This window comes from Echinops telfairi, unplaced genomic scaffold, assembly GCF_000313985.2.
Source record: "Echinops telfairi isolate 266 unplaced genomic scaffold, ASM31398v2 ScPeMD7_26;HRSCAF=91, whole genome shotgun sequence".
NCBI classification, from domain to species: domain Eukaryota; kingdom Metazoa; phylum Chordata; class Mammalia; order Afrosoricida; family Tenrecidae; genus Echinops; species Echinops telfairi.
The window spans coordinates 1,260,668-1,278,363 of record NW_022103923.1 but is presented as its reverse complement, the minus strand read 5'-3'; the positions used below and the strand labels follow the sequence as shown (position 1 = coordinate 1,278,363).

The 17,696-nt window shown below is 38.8% G+C and overlaps 1 protein-coding gene across 1 annotated transcript in view; it reads right to left on the bottom strand.

Moving 5' to 3' along the window:
- Positions 1-1,486: 1,486 nt before the first annotated feature.
- Positions 1,487-17,696, bottom strand: part of SYTL5 (synaptotagmin like 5) — a 288,953-nt gene continuing 272,743 nt past the window's right edge. Inside the window, exons 14-18 of the mRNA XM_045289410.1 lie at positions 16,757-16,918; positions 7,173-7,278; positions 5,892-6,027; positions 2,962-3,170; positions 1,487-1,959 (exon numbers count right to left, since the gene is read on the bottom strand). Of these exons, the coding sequence (XP_045145345.1) occupies positions 1,817-1,959; positions 2,962-3,170; positions 5,892-6,027; positions 7,173-7,278; positions 16,757-16,918 (756 nt within the window). The 3' untranslated portion in view covers positions 1,487-1,816. The remainder of the gene's footprint in view (positions 1,960-2,961; positions 3,171-5,891; positions 6,028-7,172; positions 7,279-16,756; positions 16,919-17,696) is intronic.

Genomic DNA, 17,696 nt, shown 5'->3' with positions numbered 1-17,696 from the left:
CTCCATGGTAATGAGTTTGATATTTTTGGTTTACTGTTGCTGGTGAATAATACCACCTTATAATTTTTACTTTTTAAAACCATTTTATCTCCATGCCTTTTCCAGGCAGAATGAGTTGTTGCTACTTCTGTTCCCAGGACTATTTATGCTTTATTATAGTACTTATCACCATGTGCCTAAGTTTGGTGGTTTGAGGAAAGTATGATCGATTCAACAATTGGTCCCTATTCTTCACCACTTACTGCATCTTCACTCTGGCCATGGCTTAATTGTGGGCAGAGTATACGAGTATTTTCTTACTCCGTGATTTTAGTATTGGCCACGTGACTTGCTCTGGCCCATGAGATATTGGTAGATATGACAAAGTAGTGCCCCACAGGGTACTTCTGCAGTGTGCCTCTGTATTGCTCTTATCCACATGGGAAGAATTTGCACTGGCTGTACCTCTGGCCCCAAAATGGATTAGACATGAGCAATATTCCAAGACTCACTGCCCTGTATCGGAAGTAGAGTTTTCCCTGGCATCTAGTACAACCATGAGAATAAAGTATCGTCATCTTAAGTCATTGAATTTTGTGTGTATGTGTGTGTGCGTGTGGGGGTTGTTACTTATTATTAGTGTGGCCATTGCTAAACAAGATAGAAGGCAATAACAACAAAATCACAAGTAAGGAGAAAAAGTATGAGGCAGATCAAGTAGTCCATGGCTTTCTCCTTTAAGAGATTAGAAGAGAGGCAGAAGTGAAAGAGCAGGCAGAGTAGAGAGTAACTCCCTCTTCATAAATTAGTCTCATCAATAAACAAAACGTGAAAAGATCTATAGATTAACCATATTTCTTATCCCCTTTATTTAATGGATTAGGCCATTTAATAAAAATATACAACAGAGCTCTCTAAGCGCCAGGTCACAACTAGAGCGATCTTACATGATGATGTACACCTCTTGTCCTTCGGCAATTATTGAGCTCAGAGGTGGGGAATGTGTAGCCCACAGGTCTTTTAGGGCCCATGAAATCATCACTACCAGTTAACATCACAGGCTTCACCAAAGAGAAGCAGTTCCAGCCATCACATTAGGAGTGAGTTCATTAGATGTTTGACCAGTGTGGCCCTTGAATGATCTTATTAATATCCAAATGGCCTTTGGCTGAAAAAAATAGTCCCCCACTCATGGTTCAGCTCTGTTTTTCTCTCAACAGTGGGCTGGTTTAGATAATAAATTTCCTACATGTTTTTTTTTGGATCATGAGGATTCCAGTTTCTTTTCTTTTATTTTTCAAGTGACCTTTGTTCTCAGTGGTGCCCTTCTTCCCTAAACCATTTGTGGAAATCTAAAGTAACTCATGATTTGAAAAGAGTTGGGAAACCCCAATCTCATCTTTAGTTTCAAATACTGTATATACTTGTGTATAAGCCGAGTTTTTCAGCACATTTTGATGCAGTTTTTGTGGTAGAATTAGGTACCTCGGCTGATATTCAGGTTGGTTTATACTCAAGTATATAGGTAAATTTGTGCCATTTAGCTTATGGGGTAAAGCCTATGAATCATTGCACAATTGACTTGTCAAGATAGTGTATATATATATTTTTTATCATCCAGTCAGGAAAGCTGTAACCCCTGGGCATATAGAGATACATGCTTTTTAAAACATTCAGCAAAATCTTAAATACTTATAACACTGACATCTGTCCCCTGGTGTTACAATGCTCTCAGATGATAAATGGTAAATCAGAATCTCAGTTCCCGGGTCCGCTACTGGTAGGAAACAGCAGCCACGTGGTCCTTGGAGGCGTCATTCTCAGGGAACTGGTCCTCTCAGAGCCTACGCTTCCCCATGCTGGAACGGAGCATGAGCACACCCTCCACAGGAGTCCCAGGGTTGTTGGCCATCGTATGCCAAAGGCGTTGTTCTTCCCCCTGAGAGTCCATCCAATCCACGTTTTTCCCATGGCTCACACCTATAAAGGGGAAAGGAAATATTATATTTCACGGATATTATTATGCTATTCTGGAAGGCATCTCAACTTCTCTGAAGAAGATGTGAGATCCTTCTGACCAGACTCTCCTTGATTTGATCTTGCTCAATATATGTAATTGAGTGGTGTCAGTGTGGACTAAACACTTATAATTTGCACTACCCTTTTCTGACTATATCATGAGAGAAAATGTGTATGGCCCTGTCGGTACGCTTACTTTGGTACTTTATCAGAGAAAGAAAAGGCTCATTTGGATTAAGTTAACCTGACAGAAGAAATGGCTTAAAGGGCTCTGAGGCTCTCATTTTCTGAGAAGGCCACTTCTCTTATCTGCAAAGTTTTCATCATTTTGGTGACATTGATATCATTAGTTCCCTTTATTCTAACGAGAATATTATAGTGGTAGAGTCGATCTTCACAGGGACATTGATGTTGATGCATGCTCTATGCTCCTCTATGTTTATTCTAATTATGCGATAATGAAACCTTGAAGGACTTTGTGTGTTTTACTTCTCCTCTGCCAAGGTTTTTTGTTTCCCAGTTCCTGTTGCTACAATCCTGCTTTGTAGCACCAGTGTTGTAATTTCATCAACCCTTTGAAGAATAATAGAGGTTATTTCCTTAGGGAATATTTATTTCCTTTAAATCTCAACAGTCTGAATAAAGATGGCAAGTGCTGGGCAGAACCGAAAAGAGGATAAAGAAAAGTTAGTCTTGGAAGTCCTTCCCTTAACTATCAGAAGTTTATGTTGTCTTGATATTCCTGTCCCTAGCAAAACTTGAAGTAAGTCCTCAAGAAAGGAGTTGAAATTGACTCAAAGTGTCAATCATATTTCTATGTTAACAATGACACATTCGTGGTCATTTCTGGATCAGCCGTAGCTGAGACGACATATGCATCTATTTCATGCTACACTTCAAGGAGCCATGCCCCGTCCTGTTCACAGTCACAGATCATCTCAGGGTTTATAGCAAGTCTCTTACCACTTCCAGAATTCAAACGAACTCCTCCTAGAAAGATGTTGCTGGAAAAGGCTTCCTTGTCCCAGACAGTAAGCTCTAGGCAAACGTTCTTTATATCCTGTGGGTGCAAGCCACTGAACATGAAGGTATGATTCCACTGAGGGTTAACACTTTTTTTTATAACAAGAGTTTTGTGCTTGGTGGCTTTGCTATCATCAGGGAGTAGGTAGCTGCAAAAGAAAAACACAAACAAAAAAACCCATGAAACCGTGTACCAAAAAATGGCAGCCTTAAGTAAGTAGTCATTTGAATTTTCTATACTTCCTGGTATGTGTGCCCAAAGGTGATAATGTGAATTTGATTTGCTCCTCCACTTTTGTATATGATGATATCTGAGTATTCTTAGAAGCATGGTTTCTTATTTCCTTTTTCACACCTTTCATTGTAGTTTGGATGAAAGTTTACAGAACATATTAGTTTCCCATTCAATCATTTATACACATTTTGTTTCGTGACATTGGTTGCAACCTCTCGATGTAACCACACTCTTCCTGTGCCCTCACTGGGTTCCTTGTTTCCATTTGTCCTTCTTTCTTGCCCTTTGAGCTTTGTTTGGGGGCAAATGTTGCCCTTTTGATCTCATATGGTGCTTGCATGGAGAAATACATTCCTCTCTGGTCTTATGATTCACTTTACAGATTTGTCTTTGTTTACCTGAAAGTTGATCCCGGGAGGTGGGTTGAGTTACAGGAGTGAAGGGTGTCTGTCGCACCAGTGAATCTGGTTATCTTATGAGCTTGAATTTTATTCTACATTGTTTTCTCCCTCTCTGTTCGGGACCTTCTATTGTGATTCTGACCTGAGTGGCCAGTATGAGTAGTTAGACACTATCTAGTTCTTCTGGTCTCAGGGTATGGAGGCTGTGGTTGGTTTATTATTTCTTTGAAATGGGCAATATTAAAATGTTCAAATTCTCCTTTATAATCCTATTTACCCCCTTTTGAAATGAGAAAACCCCCTGTGATCGATACTATTGAATATCCTGTCTTATAGCTTTTTGGTTCACTTCTGGGCTGACTTGCAGCCAGATAAGTAGTTCCTGACATGTTTGCAGCTTCCCATCTCTGTTGCCTGTCTTTCTAATTGACATCTTTCTACTGTACTGCGTGATCTTCAGTTTACGTGTAGGGCAGCCTGAAATTACTTGGGACTTAAGGCCTTAATGGTTAAGTACTCAGTTGGTAATTGAAAGGTCAATGGTTCGAACCCACTAGTAGCTCCATGAGAGGCCAGAACTGGTGTTTGGTTTCTGTAAAGATTACTGCCTAAGAAACTCTATGGGGCCTGTCTACTCTATCATATGGAGTTTCTATGCGGCAAAGTTGACTCAACAGCACAAGGCAATCACAAAAGGGGCAACCCTTAACAGACAAATTCCCCAGTTTCCCTGGGTTGCTTGGTAGAACAATTCTAAGTTGCATTTTACTAAAGTCCTTATGGATTTCCAAGTGAACTTAAGCTCCAGGAACCCACAGTGGTAACTTGCTCATTAACATACCTACATCTGCTTTCTTCCTTTCCTGTCTCATTTTCTCCCTTCTTACTAGTGCTTCCTGGGATAACTTCTCAAATAAAACACCTACACCTTTGCCTTTCCTGCTATAATTAAGGATTTGTACTTGGTCTTAGGCATGTGATAAACGTGACTTTGTGTGTTTGTTTGATTGGATGAAAGATATATTTCCCATTCTAGTTCTGTAATCCAAATAGTCAGAAATGAAGGATTTCTTTTTTGGGTTGCCTGAAATGGACAATACTGAACCCTGAAAGGGCTGGGCTTCCTCACGCATCTGCCCTGTTGGAGTCCTGGAGCATTCCTAAAGCGCGCTCTAGTGTCCCTCAGAAAGATGCTCTAATCGCTCCACTTTTTAGAAATGTCACCAAGAGAGCAAAACACAAAGGATTCAATGGACCAGTGAGAACAAAACACAGCAAAACTAGGTTACACATAGAAAACCATGCTTTCGCTCCCTTTAGATATTAAAATGAATTTCATAGGAAAATTAACTAGTCTTGAAGGTGAAAGTGATGGTGTAGAAACAGAGTAAAGGCCAGAATAAATAGTTGACCCTACACGCACATTGATCTAGACAGACCTTCACTTGTATTGTTAAAAAAAAAGTCAGCATTTAAGAGCAGCTTTTTATCAATCCTTGGAGAACAAGCAGAACATAATCTCACCGTCTCAGGGCTATAGCTCCTTCAATCTGCCACTACATATCCTACATTAACATTGGATGAATTGAGGGAGGGCAGGTGGGGGAGGGAGGGTAAAAATGAGGAGCTGATACCAAGGGCTCAAGTAGAAAGATAATGTTTTGAAAATGTTGATGGCAACAAATGTACAAATATGCTTGACACAATGGATGGATGTATGGATTGTGATGAGTTGTATGAGCCCCAAATAATATGATATAAAAAATAAATTTAAAAAGAAGTCTTTGTCACACCAATCAAATAATAATAATTTTTCAATAGTGTAAAAATAATATTGGATGAACCCCTAAAATTATTGCCCTGAGACAATTTTTATAACCTAACCACCACCACCCCATAGAAATCCCCCAAAGTCTTTTTAAAACCAAATAATGGTTTGGCTAAACTAGTGAAAATGTCTGCCTGGAACATCATGCTCTGTGGTGGATATCTGGATGGTGTCAAGTTAGCAATAATAACTGAAAATTATGCATAAAGCATAGAGGATAGGGAATTTATGTGAACAGGGTGGGGGCAATTCAGAAAAGGAAGATGAGAATATATTCAATGTCGCTCAATGATACATGTAAAATTATTGAACTGTGTATGTTTCACTGTCTATTATCAACAACACCAAAATAAATACAATTCTACATAAGGAATATCACTAAAAAATTGAGCTCAATCAAAATTACCCCTTCACAAAGCTATCAGAAGTGCCTCCTGACTTCACCGCTGTCAAATTTTTTGCTTCTTTGATGAATACTTCTAGTGCTCCTCCAGAGATCACAGACAGTTCCTTCTTCTTTCCCATTTTAAAGGACCTTTTTCCTTCATTAGCCACCAAATTTGGAGAAAAAGAAAGATAGAGAGGTCAAGGTTATGGATTCCATTTCAAAACTTACAAAGAATACCTGGAATGTATTTATTGCGTTTGCTGACTGATTCGGGTCTTGGGATTGTTGTATATTTTTGCATAGATTTATCTAAAAGTTTTTACCCCACTGAATTACTTCTGTATAGGTCTCTTGTGTCTGTTAAAAAAGAAAATAATTTAAAACTTTAATAGCTTTTGTCCAAGCTATATATTTTCACAGAGTATAAAATAATAAAAATAGAAATGACCCTGGCAACAGCCTGGGCCACTTATTTGCTTTTAGTGAGACTAGCTACAATAGAGACAGTCACAAACTCTAAGACTGAAAGGGGAAATTCTATAACCAACTCCTTTGATATTTTATTCTTGTATATTGTCAACTCGAGGCTCATCTCTAGAGACTACAGTTGAGGCATAATTATGTTTTGGGAGTTATAGAAACTCTATGCCATTTCAAATTTTTATCCTGGTAAAATATGCTCAACATGAATAATCACTACCACCACCAATTGCCACTTTAATTTGTAATTCTAACACTCCACTTGCGTAAACTTATTTAATCATCATGATATTCCTATGATGTAAGGAAACTGAGGCTTGGAGAAGTAAGTTACTTTTCTATGGTCTCATTGTAGATAGTGTAGGAATTGATGGAAAGAGAAGGGAAAGGACGATTTATACATTGACTCCATCTGGATTTTTCTTATGTATTCTGAGTTCCAGGCCAACTGTACCTCGAGACTTTATGAATAAATAGTTGTTGGTGTCATAAATTGATACAGCTACTTCTTACACCATTCACCCTAATCCTCTACCTTTAAGCTGCACCGTGGAAGATCCTATATCTCTGGGACTGCCAGAAACCACATCTCACAATCATGGAAGGTTTCTAAACATGAATTTTGGCCTGCCTTTGCAAGAAGCCTACACACTTCATCACAAATAGTATAGACTTCTCAACCATTCTCAAACGACAGTGATACTTAACTAACACTTTAAATGTCATATATGTAATGTGATAATAATATAGCCCAATCAATTATTGATTTCCTTTCCAAATCAGGATGCCCTTGATCAAAGTCATTGATTTTTACTCTACCTTGAAATTGCCCCAGTGGAAGAATCAAGTTCTCTGGGAGAATGTAGCGTAAAGCAACTGTCAGCTCTCCTTTGTACTGAAGGCCAATGTCAGGAGTAAACTCCACCTAGCCAAGGGGAGACAGACAAACAGAAGGAGTAAGAATGCTTGGTTTCAAACTTTTCATCCTATGTTTCAATAAAAACATTTAATTGGTAGCTTAAATGTGATAGTCTACCTCCACTCAACTATGTTAGCTCTTACTGATTGAAGAGAGTCCTTATATATGAGAAAAAGAGGGTTAGAACACTCTATAAAGAAATTAGTATGTAATTTTTAAAAATTACAGTAAAGGGAATTTTAGAGAAGATACATGAAACACATTGAGTCAGTCAACGGACATTGATTTTCTGTGAGGTATGCAAGGAAGCTTAAAAAAATTATCGAAAAATGTAATGGAATTTTTCTATGATTTTTTTAATAAATAAAAATATCTCCACAACAATAACAGCTCACTGCCTTAGAATTGGTTCCGACTCAGCTTTGAGTTGACTTCAATGATGTGGAAGGAGTAAAGCTTTGAGGATCTTCATTTCCGATGTGAAAGGACTAATAATGAGAAGAAGCAGCTGCATTTCATTGACTATATAATTTAACTATGCAAAGAAAGCCATTTGATAATATGGATCATCACAAATTATGGATGTCAGGCAAATAATGGGAATTCCAAAACACACACTTGTGCTCATATGGAACCTGGATATACACAAAGAGGTGACTGCTTGAATAGAGCAAGAGGATCCCACTGCCATCAAGTCGATTCAGACTCATCGTCATTTATTCAGACCATATAGGTAAGAACAGAACTGCTCTGAGGCTAAACACCTTCATAGAAACAAACTGCTTCATCTTTGTACTGTAGAGAGGCTGGTGAGTTTGAAGCACTGATCTTTCCATGAGCAACTGAACACAAAGCTCATGACATCACCCGAAATCTTCAAAGAAGGGAATGATATTAAATCAGAAAAGCGTGCTTCCATGTTGTAGCCTTTCAACAAACTTACTCAATCTGTATGCTGAGCAAATAAACTGAGAAGCTAGACTATATGAAGAAGAACTTGGTATTGAGATTGGAAAATAAACCTGTGATATGTAGATGATACAACCTTACCTGCTGAAAGAGAAGAAAACGTGAAGCACTTACTGATGAAGATCAAAGAATATAGCTTTCATTGTAGGTTCCATGTAAACATTAAAAAACAAACAAACACTCTCACAACTGTACAAATAAACAGCATCACAATAAAAAGAGAAGAGATTGAAGTTATGAAGAATTTCATTTTACTTTAATCCACAGTCATTGCCCATGGAAACAGTAGTCTAGAAATCTAAGGATGTATTGCATTTGGCAAATTTGCTGCAAAATACCTCTTTAAAGTGGTAAAAAGCAAAGATGTCATATTGGTGACTCAGGTGCTCCTAACCCAAGCCATGCTATTTTAATTGCCTCCTGTGTATGGGCAAGCTTGTTGTTGTTAGGTGCCGTTGAATCCATTCAGACTCATAGCAACAGAAAGAAACCCAGTCTAGTCCTGCACCATCCTCAGAATTGTTTTTAGTGAGCCTATTGTTGAAGCTACTGTGTCAATCCCTCTTGTCGATGGCCTTCCTCTTTATCAAGTATGGTGCCTCTACCAAGCACTGGTCTTTCCTGATAACATGTCCAAAGTATGTGAGACACAATCTTGCAATCCTTTCTCCGAAGGCGTACTCTGGCTATACTTCATCCAAGACAGATTTTTTTTTTTTAATTCCATGGTACTTTCAATCTTCTTCACCAACACCATCATTCAAATGACTTGATTCTTCTTCATTCTGCCTTATTCAGTGTCTAACTTTCACATGCATATGAGGCAATAAAAAAATGCCATAACTTGGGTCAGGTCTATCTTAGCCCTGAATGTAAGATCCTTGCCTTTCAACACTTTCAAGAGGTCCTGTGCAGCTGTTACTCAACCCAATGTGTCGCTTGATCTCCAAATTATTGCTTCCATGAGCGTTGGTTGTGGATCTAAGCAAGTGAAATCCTTGCTTTGCTGTATTTGTCATGATGTTACTTATTGGTTCAATTATGAGGATTTTGGGTTTCTTAACATTGAGTTGCAAGCCTTGATCTTCATCAGCAAGTGTTTCAAATATTCCTCACTTTTAGCAAGCAAGTTTCTGTCATCTGCATATCATAGGTTGTTAATAAACCTTTCTCTAACCCTGACACCACATTTTTCTTCATATAATTTAGGTTCTCTGATTTTTTTCTCACTAGACAGGCTGAATAAGTATGGTGAAAGAATACCCTGACTCACACATTTCTTGATTTTTAACCATGCAATATTCCTTTGTTCTGTTTGTACAGCTGCCTCTTGATCCATGTGCAGGTTCCACATGAACACAACTAAGTATTCTGCAATTCCCATGATCTGTTTCTGATTCCAGATCTGTATCTGTGTCTATATCTACATGTACAAATATTTCTATCTCTGTATAGAGAGGGAGGGGGGAAATACACAGAAAGAGAGTGCATGCCCTGCTGGCACTGTGGGTGAGTCATTGGGTAAGAACTGCAATTATTTATATAAATTCCAAGGACATTTTGGTCCCCAGAAAGCCAATTTCTAAAGGTCACATACTGTATTATTCCATTTATGTAACATTTTTGAAGTAACAAAATTGTAGAGATAATGGACTTGCTATTGCTAAGATTTAGGTAAAAGGGGAAAGGAGTGGGGGGAGGTGTGTTTGGATGTAAAAGGCAGCATAAAGGATCCTTGTGGTAATAGAACTTGTCTCTGTCTCAACTGTGGTGGTGGGTGCATAAACCTACACAGGTATATTGCATAGAACTGCAATGAACACATACAAATGTTCATAGCAACAGATTAATTCAAATAAAGAAATAGCCCAAGAAGAATGGAATGGAAAAAATAATGACGCATTAAGATGGGGTGGGAAGAAGTCTAGTCTGAGTTCGGAAAACTATATGAGCAAAGCGTGGTGGTGACTGTGCAGTGTGTTTCGGGAGGGACTGGTAGGAGGCCAGGTGTGATTAAGGGTGTGTGCACAGGGAGGAAATAGCAGAGAGGATGGGAACCAGGTATCTCAGATTGTCCTAAGACAAGGATATAAGTCATGGTGATTTATTCGGAAGGATAATGGGGAAGTGGGACCATAGAAAGGGAAGCACAACAAAAGTGTAATAGCAAACACTAATATAAAAGTTCAATTGAGAGCAATTTTAGCCCTTCCTTTGGGAGAGATTTCACCTCTGAGCTGTCTCAATAAGAGGCATGGAAATGGGAGTGTTTATTTTTTTTTCCACCCTATTAGATCAAGGGCTCCATACCAAACCCCTGGAAGAATTAAATTCTAGGCAATTCTCATTTCCCATACCCACAGACAAAGCTGGCTCCAGCAGCCTGGGGAGTTCCCTTCTACAAACCGTCAGGTACTGGATGTTGGTATTAAATGCCAGGGGGAGATATGAGTACAGGAAAATGGGCATCCGAGCAGAGCACTGACATCCTGGCCTGTGACAGAAGACTCAGCCATATCAAAGAAACTCTCTGAGCGCCCAGGTATGGCTTGGAATTTATTAAAACGATATTTTAAATTACTGATGCATTTGAATTATGGAATGGAACCTGGTCCCCCACATGGAAGACAAAAATGTTACTAGGAATCATTCCTGCCTCCCCAGTCTGATGACCTAAGTTGTTGTAGTAAAGTGTCATTGGGTTGGTTTCAACTCCTCGTGACTCTACAGACAACAGAAAAAACCCTGCTGGTTCTGCACCATCCTGACCATTGTTGCTGTGTTTGCGCTCATTGTTATAGTCACTATGCCAATCCATCTCACAAGAGGCCACTTTTTTTTTTTTTTTGCTGACTCTTCCCAAGCACAATGTCCTTCACCAGGAACAGGCCCCTCGTCTAAAATATATGAAACAAAGTCTCACTATCCTTTCTTCTAGGGAGCATTCTTGTTGTACTTTGTCCAATATAGATCTGTTCACTCTTCTGGCAGTTCAAGGCATATTCAATATTTTTCACCAGCATCATATTTTAAAGATGCAATTTCTTCTTTGGTCTTCCTTATTCATCATCCAAATTTTCATGCATACGGAGCGATTGAAAATTCTATCGCTTAGGTCAAGTGTGCTTTAATCGCCAAGGTGACATCTGTGCTTTTTCATAACGTTAAAGTTTCCCCCAATTAAACACATAGCTTGATTTCTAGACTGATGCTTCCTTGGATGTTGATTGTGACTGCATACATATTTTGCTGAGACACACTGTCTCACGCTTTCTGAACAAGGAGTGATCTACTTTCCATCTAAATGAGAAACTCATCTAAACGAGTTCCCAGTGCAGTCCCAGATCTAAGGTGAGGTGTCTTTTAGATAGGTAACCATCCCGCAGGAACGTATATTTACTCTCTGCCTGAAGGCAAAATAAGAGAAAGTCTCCTTAAGCTTGCTGTTGATTTTCAAAAGGTTCTCATTTTCATAACAGAACTTCGGGGAATGCATGAAAGGTAAGCAATACGAACAAAGCCTTCCTGTCTAACCTCCTAACCTGCTTTTCATATGGCTTATCTATAGTTCCAACTACTTTACAGCAGATTTGGCTTCTTGAGTTATTTCTCTGACTGCACCAGCCTCTTCACTGGCTTAGTGCTGTGAGATGCAGCAAAAACAAATATTTGTATCAAGGGAATTTCACTAACACACAGGGAATGAAGCACTATTTCCTCTGCAAAACTGTCTATTTCCTCTGCAAAAGGATGCCAGAGTGCTTCTAAGTGCTTAAAGGGTATTAATTTTGATCCCCTTGTCACCCCTCCTGGACTGGATAATCTACAAGAAACATCGTATTGCTAGTGCTGCTTGCATTTTGGCTGTGGGAAGCATGTTAGACACTGCTTGCAGCTAATGGTAAATGATTGTTACTTCTCTGAATGCTGTCAGTTGCCAGACTGCTATCTGGTCCCACCACAGGTAGGCCCTGCTCCCTGCTGTTAAGGACAATGGGCTACTTCTCCCTAAAGGCTGCTTCCTGTAGTGGGGTTCATACCTTACTGATAATGGTCTCTATAGTGAGCCAGAGAACAGGTCAAACTATAGTGAGCCAGAGAACAGGTCAAACCCGCTCAGTGACATCCAAATTAGGTTGCCATCCTGAATCTAGGAGCCGCCCTTCTTGTCACAGGTAAACCCCAATCCCTCCTCTTCCTATTTCATGGATACCCCTAGATCACCCCCTCCCATTACTCTATTACCTATAGCACAGCCCTTTCCTGTGATGTATGTCTTCACCTGTAATTAGGGGGCTTGCATGTCCCCAGAGAATATAAAAGCCTTGGTTAGCAATAAATCTTTCTCTCTCTCCACATAGACCACCAAGTGAGGCTGAGGTGAGCGTGCTACCATGAATTGTGTCTGACTCCATTATTTCAATCTCTCTTTACTCTCTCATGCTCTCTGTGACTTTACTATCCTCTTTCCTTATTATCACTGTACAATTGCACCTACCGGACCCATGATGATGTGTTAAGGCGGGTACCCTGACATTTGGCTATCGAGAATTCCGTGACTACTTCATCGAACTGGATGAGACCATAAACACTTTGCATTCAAAACACAAAAGCCAAACAAGATGCTTCCAATTCCGTGGTTCTCAAGGCTGTGACCTTTCGGAAGCAGATTGCCAGGCCTGTCTTCCAAGGAGACTCTGGGTGAGGTTGACCTGCCACCTCGTTGGTTAGTAGCTACATGCTTAAACATTTATGCCACCTAGGAATTGGCCAGTCACCAAAAATACTCCAGCTTAGCCTTAGAATGAGCCAATAGTGAGACAGAAAGGAACTTATATAGCAATGTCTTTGAATCTGCCCTCTCCATTTTTAGAAGGCATGGTACCTAAGACAGTCTGAATCTGCTGTTTCTCCTCTACATCCATCGAAGGAAATTTGATGGAGAAAGATGACACTATTTTATAGTTCCCCAGAAGTAGACTCAAGTGTGATAATTTCAGTGCAAGTGACCTATTAAGGAAGTACTTCAGAAAAGACCAGTGAAGGTCTGGGGAAAAACAGGACCGAGAAAAGAAGGAAGTTAAGCAATGGTGCTAACTCAGACAAAGTTCCATGCGTGCTAATTTCAGCCTGAGTCCTCAAAGGAGCTTTGAGGTTTAAGTCATGGCTCAGAATTTGTCCCATTCTGGGCAGAGGAGTTAGGCTTCCATACTTTAACCCCATCTAGCAGTTATGGGGTAAAGATTGTGTCATGGCAAGAGGTAAATAAACATCCAGATACTTCTGGTTATTTGCCCGTATGGGGGAACAAGATGCAGTGCTCTACCAGTAGGTTTCCAATGAGATTCTGATGAAGGTCGTTGGAGGCAAAACTCCTAGTAAACATGGTAAAAGGAATCGGAGCGAGTTTGGTATAGCACATGTGAATGGCATAAAACTCAAACTTCTCAAGATTATCTTTTCTCTCCTTCCATATCAGAATATATTGACCTCATTCTTATAGCTGTTGGGCATTACATTATATGAATATGCTAAACATAGTCCTTAGCAAATACTGATAACAACCAGAACTGTTTTTCTACCTCTGGCAAACTCAGAAAAAGCCAGAGATGCTTTCCTCTTAAAATAGAGAATGAAGTACCCCCAAAATATGGAGGTGATTACTGTAGAACATATTTGAAGTAAGCACAACAGATGTCTGGGAAAGTTTATATGTCAGCCCAGCACAAGTCTTTCAACCATTTCCAAGAAATTGCGTAGATGGATGCCACTCCGCACCCCCCCTGCCAAAAAATAGGCTTCCAAAGAGCCCTTATGTGCTTTAATGTTGACTTCACGACAGACAAATTAATGTTTTGTATTAACCAAGGAAAGGAACCCTGGTGGCGTAGTGGTTTTCACATTCGACTGTATAAGGTTAGCAGCTTGAAATCATCAGAAGCTCTCTGGGAGAAATATGAGACTTTCTGCTCCCATAAAGATTTACAGCCTTGGAAACCCAAAGAAACAGATATGTTTTGTCTGATAAGGTCACTATGCGTAGGAATTGACTCGATGGCAATGTTTTTTTGTTTCTCATGTACTGAAATGCATGTCACTTCTTCATCATATATGTTATACAGATGATATATTGGGATATATATGACATATTGGGTACTTTATAACTATGATCCTATCATGTTCATACATTATACACATGGGAGTACTCAATAGGAAAATTGGTAAATACTATCAAGTGTTATCCTATATGGTGAAGCTTTTTATTCAATTCCAATAAATTTGTTATTGTAATGACAAAATATTTCTCTTTTCATGTCATTGGTTTAGTACATTATTGTAGACTGATTTATGGTTAATATAGTACTTACCATATTGCCTATCATATTTATACTTACCGTATTTACACTAGTAATGGGTTTGTGGCTATCATAATGAGGCTTTTATATTTTATTTTATTGTCCAGATATGAGGAAGCTTCAAAAATTTATGAAAATGGAATTAAAACAATTAATTTATTCCATGAACTTTTTGAAGACTCCTTCATTTACTTCCATACATATCTTCAGCTGCCATTTACCTTGAGAAGTCTCCTCATCTCTCAAATGATGATAAGGGGGGTAGCAATTATTACCTCCCAGCCTTATTGTAACTATTAAATAAAATAACAATGCCGCTGCTGTGACTATGAGGGCTTTGCTGGCTTTTGTTGCCCAGCATTCCTTTGGTAATGTTCTACTTGGATTTCTTTTGGAACAATCCCAGCTTTAGCCTTGATGTGATTTGAACTTCTGGATCACACCAAACCTAATCACCACTGACCTCAATTTCCCTGAAATTTTGAGCATTATGAACTGGAGCTTCTGTCACTTGCAACACAAGGGCTACTGAATAACACAAGTAATAAAACCCAAAACCAAGTCCACTGCGATAGAATCAATTCTAACTCACAGTGACTCTACAGGGCAAAGTAAAATTGCCCCATAGAGTTTCCAAAGCTGTAATTCTTTAAGGAAGCAGACTGCTAAATATTTCTTCCATGGGGTGGCTAATGGGTTCTAGCTGTTGAAATTTCAGTTAGCAGCTGAGTCCTTAACTACTGCAGCACCAGGACTCCTTAACACAAATAATAGCAAAAATGTTTTGAGAGCTTGGAATGCTCCTGATACAATGCTGAGCCTTACATAGAATACTTCTTTAAGCCTGATAACCTATGAACAAGCACACCCAGATAGTAAGTCATAAAGAGAAGATTGAACCCAGGAAGCCTCACGTGAGTCCGCAATCCGTGCCATCATCTTATTTTGCCACATTTATTATAAAGAACAATCTTTGGTTGAGTAACTGTGACTTATTTTTCTGCCTCAAATTTGCTTTAAAAATAATTGCTACAAATATAAAAAGAGCTTAGTTGTATAGAATGGGCCCAAGGCATGGATGGTTTAGAGTAGATTTGTGATTTGAACTTCCAGATCACACCAGATATATAACACTTGTTATATCAACATTTAATTTCTCTAATCAGTTCTGAGATTTTTGTTTTCTGAATATAACCGGAGACCTGAATATAACTCCATATGGAACCAAAAAGTCAGGTAGGAAACCCGATACTTTACTCTCTGGTCACTCACGTGGGCTAAGGCAAGACTCCTGCTATGGTCTGAGCTATAGGTTAAGAAATAAAGAGACCTTTTAAAGATTAGTCTTGTTTTATGGATTTTTTTCACCCATTTGAAAATGAAGTCTTTCTCTTCTTAATAGGACCATATAATGGGTTCCTTCAGGTAATCCTTGGAGACTTTCCTTCAGGTAATCCTTGGAGACTTTCCTTCAAATGAAGGATACATTTTTAATAAGTCAACTTAACAGTATCTATATTAAAATTTTATTTTATCTTACTTATTTAAAAAAAAGTGATACTTGGTGGCTCAGTGGTTAAAGGGCTTGATTGCTAACCAAAAGGTCAGGAGTTCGAACCCAACAGGCACTCTGCAAGAGAAAACTGAGGTCATCTGCTTCCATAAGGATTTACAGGCTTAGAAACCATATGAAGCTGTTCGACTCTGTCCTTTAGGGTCCTTATGAGTTAAAATCGACTTGACATCAATGGATTTGGCTCTGGTAAATATATTTTTAATTACTTCTTATGTTCAAGAGTTTATATTTTAAAAGAGCATTCATATTTATTAATTTGCTAAAACCAGTCCAGGATTACACTAAACAGCATATTTTGTTCAAGGTAAAATAACATATAAGAAGAAACAATTATCCATATAAATTTAAAAAGGCAATAACATTCCTGATCAGTAAAAGAAATTATGGGGCTTACATTATACACACAATCTACATTGATAAAGTATTTCCAAAAGGAGGGGCTTAGAATATTTATTATAATTTTATTTTCAAATTTGCTGCTTTAATCTTCAGAAGTGTTCAGATTCTTTAGGTATTTGATACCAATTTTCCTTATAACCTGTCTCACTGCATAACTGTTTACTAATTTGGTAGCAACTCCTACCTTGGGCTGAAGGGCAAACCACTCATCACTTGGATTTTCGAAGTTCCATGAGTCAAAAGGAATCTCCACTTCCCCGAGGAAGCTGTTATGTCCAAATCGATCATAATGCCAGACTGAGAGTTGTAGAGTCCTTGTTTCCAGTTGAGTATGGCTGATGGTGTACTGCAGATAAGATTGATAACATCACACTCCGCAAAGAGGGATCTGTCCAATTCCAGGACAGGTTGGAATTTACTTTCATCATCTTTTATATCATCTTCTTCAGCAATAGGAATAAAGCAAAGCAAGAGAAACATTTTCTTTTTCTATATATCCCCTACAACTAAGGATCTATTCCATATACTCATTTTGTGCCAGACCTAGCACTTAATGATATCTAAACAAATTACACGGTGTGATGGTGATAAACTCCAGATATTGTAGGAGTATAAATGATGCTAGGTGATAACATTTGTCCTTGTTCAAGACTTAACATGTTTTCCACTTGCTTATTTTGTCAGCATATATTTTGTAAACTCAAGGTCTAATCTATCAGTTCTTTCATTTTCCCTTTTTATTTTACTCATAATAAGAACCCCCAGCCCCAGCAAAGTATTGGCAATGATAAATTTGCAAACATCAGATTTCATAAAGTCCAGCCGACAACTTTAATTTCAGAAGTGGAAAGATACATGTGGGAAAATAGCAGAAAGAAGATATTGCTGGGGTAGCTATTCCTTTTCTAGCAGAACATTATGGAGGCCACATGACTGCCTCCTCTCAAACCTCCAGTTTGCTCTGTGGAACCACCATCTGAGATGGACTTCAAGCTGATTCCTGATCATGAATTTGTGTCTGCTCCTGTCCTTGATCTTCCTGTAGTTCTTGAATTTGCCCTTGTGCTGCATTTGTCTTTATTGTTTGGTTTCATCTTTGCTATTCCGTGATGACTATTGGATAA